Below are 6,000 nucleotides of genomic sequence, written 5' to 3' on the forward strand. Positions count from 1 at the left end.
GGCCATTTCTCTGAAATGGTATAGGGTTTCCTGCCTGAGCAGGGGATTGGACTAGATGACCTCAAAGGTCCCTTCCAACTTTATTGTTGTTGTTGTTGAAGGGAGAAAGTCAAATTTGAGTTGAAAGCTATGGATAAAAGCACAACTGAAAGTGGACAAGGAATTGGTTATTTTACAAGAGGAGGAGGAGGAGGCAGCTTTGGAAGAAAATGCAGAAAAGAGTAACTAAAATAATTAAATAAAAGCCTGGAGACTAAAACATATGAAGAAGGGTTGCAAGAACTGGGTATGGCTTATCTAGAAAAAAGGACGAGGGGGGACATGATAGCAGTGTTCCAGTATCTCAGGGGCTGCCACAAAGAAGAGGCAGTCAAGCTATTCTCCAAAGCGCCTGAAAGCAGGACAAGAAGCAACGGATGGAAACTAGTCAAGGAGAGAAGCAACCTGGAACTAAGGAGAAATTTCCTCACAGTAAGAACAATTAACAACAGGTAATCCTCAAACCTACGACCACAATTGGGCCCCAAACGTATATGGCTAAGTGAGACATATGTTGTGAGTTTTGCCCCATTTTATGACCTTTGTTGCCACAGTCGTTAAGTGAATCATTACAGCTGTTAACTTAGTAACATGGCTGCTAAGTGAATCTGGCTTCCCCATTGACTGTGCTTGTCAGAAGGTCGCAAAAGATGTTCACAGGACCCCAGGACCAGGGCTTTTTTTTCTCATAGAACGCTCAGAACAGAGTTCCGGCACCTTTTCTGGATGGAACCTTGTAGGGTAGGCAAGGTGGGTTGTATGACATGTGTGAGTTCCGGCACCTTTTTCTTTTACAAAAAAAGCACTGCCCAGGACAATGTGACCGTCTTAAACATGAATCAGTTGCCAAGTGTCTGAATTTTGGTCAAGTGACCATGAGGATGCTGCAACAGTCGCAAGTGTGAAAAACGGTCGTAAGTCACTTTTTTCAGTGATGTACACTTGAGCCATCACTAAACGAACTGTGGTAAGTTGAGGACTACTTGTAGTGGAACAGCTTGCCTGCAGAAGTTGTGGGTGTTTCATCACTGGAGCTTGTCTGTATTGGTATAGGGCAGGGGCCTTCAAACTTGGCCCTTTTATGACTTGTGGACTTCAACTCCCAGAATTCCTCAGCCAGGCATGCTGGCTGAGGAATTCTGGAAGTTGAAGTCCACAAGTCATAAAAGGATCCAGTTTGAAGAGCCCTGCTTGTGGACCTCAACTCCCCAGGCATACTAGCTGAGGAATTCTGGGAGTTGAAGTCCACAATTCATAAAAGGGCCGAGTATGAAGACCCCCTGGTATAAGGTCTCCTGGCTTGAGCAGGGGGCTGGACTAAATATCCCTCCCGACTCCTATTCTGATTGACAATGCTGTTATCCATTCAGTTGTGTCAGATTCTTGGCAATCCCACGGGCTGGGTCTCTCCACAAGAGGGCAAACTCCAAATACGATAAATCTCAAACCTAACAATGCAAGCGGGGAAAGGAAGAAGAATGCCAGTTCTCAAGAACTGCCTCTATTTTTAAAAGAAAGCTGCAGTTGCAGGCAAACGTGGCAGGAGGGTTTTTTTTTAAAGAAGAAGAACATTCAGACAGTGTCAGTTGGAGGAAAAGGGAGGACAAGCATTGCTATTGCAGGAATCGGAGCTGTAGATCTGCAGTGCTCTTAGTTCTAAGAGCGAAAGCGAAATAGAAAGGAAATCCCCAGTAAAGCATACATGCCTTCTGAAGGGATATAAGATACTGAGATCTCTTCAAGCAGCAGAGAGAGGAGAACTGGGGGTGAAGAGTGGAGGGAGGATCAGCAGGCACCCCCTTCTTCCAGCCCCACATACTGATGTGGCAAATTTTAGGCCAGCTCTGTCCTATCTATCTATCTATCTATCTATCTATCTATCTATCTATCTATCTATCTATCAATCAAAAGGACCCGCCCTTTTGTTTACAGTCCCTTATTGCATCAGGCACCACTGCAGCAGGAAAACATTAACCCCTCCCAGCCACACTGATCTCTAATCAAGGAGACTTCCAGGGTGGAAATCAAGAGAGCTCTACTTCCTGTCCCTCTGAAATAAGCAAGGCTGACTTTACAGCAGTGTCTTCTCAACCTTGGCAACTTTTAAAATGGGCGGACTTCAACTCCCAGAATTTCCCAGCTAGCAGGGGGGAATTCTGGGAGTTGAAGTCCACAAACGTCGCTATAAGCATCCTCTTCATTGGACAGACCAAAATGCCTCTTTTGGCAATGTTACATCACCATGTGATTCTTCAGTTCCATCATGGATCAGCCTGAATTTAAAAAATTTCTCCCTTAAGTCAGCAGGAAAAATGCAGGAGTATTTCCACGAAAAAGCCACTGCTCATTCTTCATAGTTGCTTCCAAGCTCTGAAGCCAGCTCCTTGGCTTTTTCACTTCAACCACTTTTTGTAATTCAATCAGTTTTGGGAGGTGCAGGATGATTCAGAAAAAGACAAAGCTTATTCCAATTAAGATGCTACCAATCCTGTTCCCTAAAAGACATTCTGACGCATTTTTTCCCCCTGTGACTTGCTAAGCAAAAAATAAGAGGCACACGGAACAGAACTATCCATTTAATTAAGTGTAAATCTTGAATAAACAGATCTACAGTCTATAGTCCTCAACATATGACAGTTTAAACTTACAATACCCTCAGAAAAAGTGACTTATGACCCATCCTCAAAGTTATGACCGTCACACCACCCTTTCCATCATGTGACTGCAATTCTGGCCCTTGTCAACTCATTTACATTTACGATGGCTACAGCATCCTTCCCAATCTGACAAGCAAAATCGGTTGGGAAAGCCGTATTTACTTAATGACTGTGTGGTCTATTTAACAATCATGCAAAAATGGTTGTTAAAAGAAATCAGGTCAAGCGACATGACGACTTGCTTAACAGCCACACCTGACTTAAATTCCAGTCCCAATTAAAGTCATAAAACAAGGACTACCTCTATAGAACACTTTGCTTAGCCGTCAGATTTGACAGCTGTGTCAAATAAACACAGGCCTTTTAAGAGGGACAATTTCCATTTGAGAGGCTGGCTAAGACATAAAAAGCAGATCCAAGGAAAGGAAATTTCATCCTAACAATTGGAAGGGCCTCTTCTCCTCCCCCCCCCCCAAGAAAACAAAAGGCTACGTCAGTCAGTGCAATGGATGAAACGTGTGTGCCCCAAAACTTCCAAGACAGGTACACTTCTGGTGGCACGTTTGTGAGGTCAAACTTACAAAACTGAAGAAAGGTCGCAGGGAGATCAGTTACTTGAGAAGACCCAAGCACATCTTCCAGTGCAAGAAGCCAAATCAAATTATACCCAAGAGCACCAAAACGGAGCGTTTCATTGGGACAAGAACATAACAAATCAACCCCTTCAACAAAAGCCACTGGATCTGCTCTTGGGAAGTGGCACTAAGTGACCCAGATCAATCACGGAGGAGGTGAGATGACCTCAAAAGGCAGATAAGGCAACTCTAGAGATGAGCAACCTCAAGATAACAGACCTCAATGGTTCAAGGCGCAAGCAAATGGGGAAAAGAGTGATAAGAAAGATTTACTCCCAGCACACCAGGGAAGATTAATTGGGGGCGTACATTGCCTTAAAGTATCTTGAGGCCAACATCAAGAAATAAAGTGGTAATTATTTAACTGGGGGGGTTCCCTAAAAGCCTTAAGATCCAGCATCTAAGCAAAGCCCCCCCATCATAAAAATTGGGCTTTGGGGGGGGCAAGGATAAAACATCCAGGAGGCCCTTTCGATTCAGAATCTATTTCTTCCCAAAACTCAACCTCCCCTTAGCATAGGGACACATGCTGGACTTCAACTCCCATCTTCCCCAGCCAGCACAGATGGGAGTTGTAGACCATCTACATCTTGCAGCGGAGGAGCCCCTTTTCCTAAAAATAAAATAAAAAAGAGCCTTGGTGGAGCAGTGGGCTAATGCCTCCTTAAGTAACACCAGCTGCCTGCAATTAGTGCAGGTTCGAGTCCCACCAGGCTCAAGGTTGACTCAGCCTTCCATCCTTCCGAGGTAGGTAAAATGAGGACCCAGATTGTTGGGGGCAATTAAGCTGACTTTGTAATAATGCCGCTTGGGGTGTGTGTGAAAGCCCTAACAAGCGGGCATATTGCACTGTTTTAATTTGCCCTGTAAACCGCCCTGAGTCCCTCGGGAAAAGGGCGGTATATAAATCGAAACAAATAAATAAATAAATAAATAAATAAATATACATAGAATGAAGGCTACTGCTAAGCTTGTAAGCCGCCCTGAGTCTTCGGAGAAGGGCGGGATATAAATGGAATTAAAATAAATTAAATAAATTTTCCTCTCCTGGGACCACTGGGGGAGGAGAGGGAGGGGTTGGACTACACCCCCCATCATCCCCTGCCCCCGATTCAGGAGCTTTGCAGTCCAAGAGATCTGAGGGAGCGGGCGGGGGGGGGGAGGGAGGGAGTCCTATAGATCAGGGAAGATCGGCTGGGACCCTCCCCCCCCCCGAGCCCATCCTCCAGAGATGGGACATGTAGTCGGAGCGATGGGCGGAACGGCCCGCCAGGCGGCCCTCACCTGCAGCCGCACCGCCTGCCTGAGCGGCGCCAGGAGCGCTTCGGCGGCGGGTCCGTCCATGCTGGCGCCGAGGCCGGGCTCCGGCGGGGTCGGGCGGCGAGGCCGGGTGCTGGCGGAGGAGAGCTGGGCCGCGTGTAGCCAGGCGCGGGGCAGGAGGGCGGCCAGGAGGCGGGCGCTGCTGCTGCTGCTGCTGAGGCGGCCGATCACAACGCAGAAGCGCCACGGCATGGAGCGGGCGGGCTGGCAGGCCGAGGGGGAGGCGCGGCCCTCCGCATGATGAAATCGCAGCCGGCGACGTCGCCGCCTCGCCAGCTCCGCCTAGGCCGGCTCAAGAGGGGCGGCGCCACGCATGCGCGGCTCCACCCCACCCCCGGGGCCCAGGACGGTTGCTTAGCGACGGCCCGCCTGCGCCTTCGGTCTGCCCGGCGCGCGTTCCAAGCCGCAGGAGAGGAGGCGGAGCGCGCGCGCGCGCGGGCGCCAGAAAGAGAGAGAGGAAAATAAGAGAGAGAGAGAGAGAGAGAGAGAGAGAGAGAGAGAGAGAGAGAGAGCGAGCAAACCCCGCCCCTCCTCCTGCCCCCGCCCGCAGGGAAATACAGGTAGTCCTCGACTTACGACCACAAGGGAGGAAAAACCCCCCCCCAAAAAATTTTTTTCCGTGATTAAGTGAGACATTTGCGAAGTGAGTTTGGCCCCATTTTACTGCCCTTTCTTGCCTCAGTAACCTGGTTGTTGAAGCGAATCTGGCTTCCCCATTGACTTGCTTCGTCAAAATTTCGTAAAATAAATAAAAAAAATGATCCCATGACGGGGATGGGGGGTGGGGGTGGGGAGAGAGAGAGAGACACACACACACAGCAATTGCCATTTTTTAAAAAAAGCCTCAGTTGCCAAGGATCTGAGTTTTGATCCTGTAACAGTGGGGGATGCTGCAACGGTCATAAGTGTGGGAAACGGCCATGCGTCTCTTTCTTTTTTTTCAGGGCCACTGTAACTCTGAACGGTCACTAAATGAACTGTTGCAAGTCGAGGACTTACCTGTAGAGATTGGCAAAGCTTTTTGAATTCTTAGGCGAATGAGCCACTAGGAGGCGATCACCCACCATCCTTGAATGCCCAGCTGGGAAGGGTTCCTGAAGGTCATCTAGCCCAGCAATTCCCATTGGGAGGGAGCGGGGGGGGGGGGGGGAAAGAGGGGATGGTTTTGTGCGAAGGGCAGGTGTGTGCACACGCACAGCTTCATTGTGGGGCTGTGAGTGCTGCAGCCCAGTTGCAAATAGGCCATGGTCCGGTAATGGGCCACAGCCCCATAAGTTGGGGACCCCTGACCTAGCCCAACACCCCACCCACCCACCCCACTCCATCCAGGGCAGGCATCCACCTCTGCA

General features: G+C 48.9%; 1 protein-coding gene across 1 annotated transcript in view; it reads right to left on the bottom strand.

Moving 5' to 3' along the window:
• The window catches only part of GARS1 (glycyl-tRNA synthetase 1), a 41,819-nt gene extending 36,915 nt beyond the window's left edge, over nt 1-4,904 (bottom strand). The window contains exon 1 of the mRNA XM_081345613.1: nt 4,616-4,904. Within this exon, the coding sequence (XP_081201739.1) occupies nt 4,616-4,843 (228 nt within the window). The 5' untranslated portion in view covers nt 4,844-4,904. The remainder of the gene's footprint in view (nt 1-4,615) is intronic.
• Between the last annotated feature and the right edge of the window lie 1,096 nt (nt 4,905-6,000).

The sequence above is a fragment of the Vipera berus genome, assembly GCF_964194415.1.
Source record: "Vipera berus genome assembly, chromosome: Z".
Lineage (NCBI taxonomy): Eukaryota > Metazoa > Chordata > Lepidosauria > Squamata > Viperidae > Vipera > Vipera berus.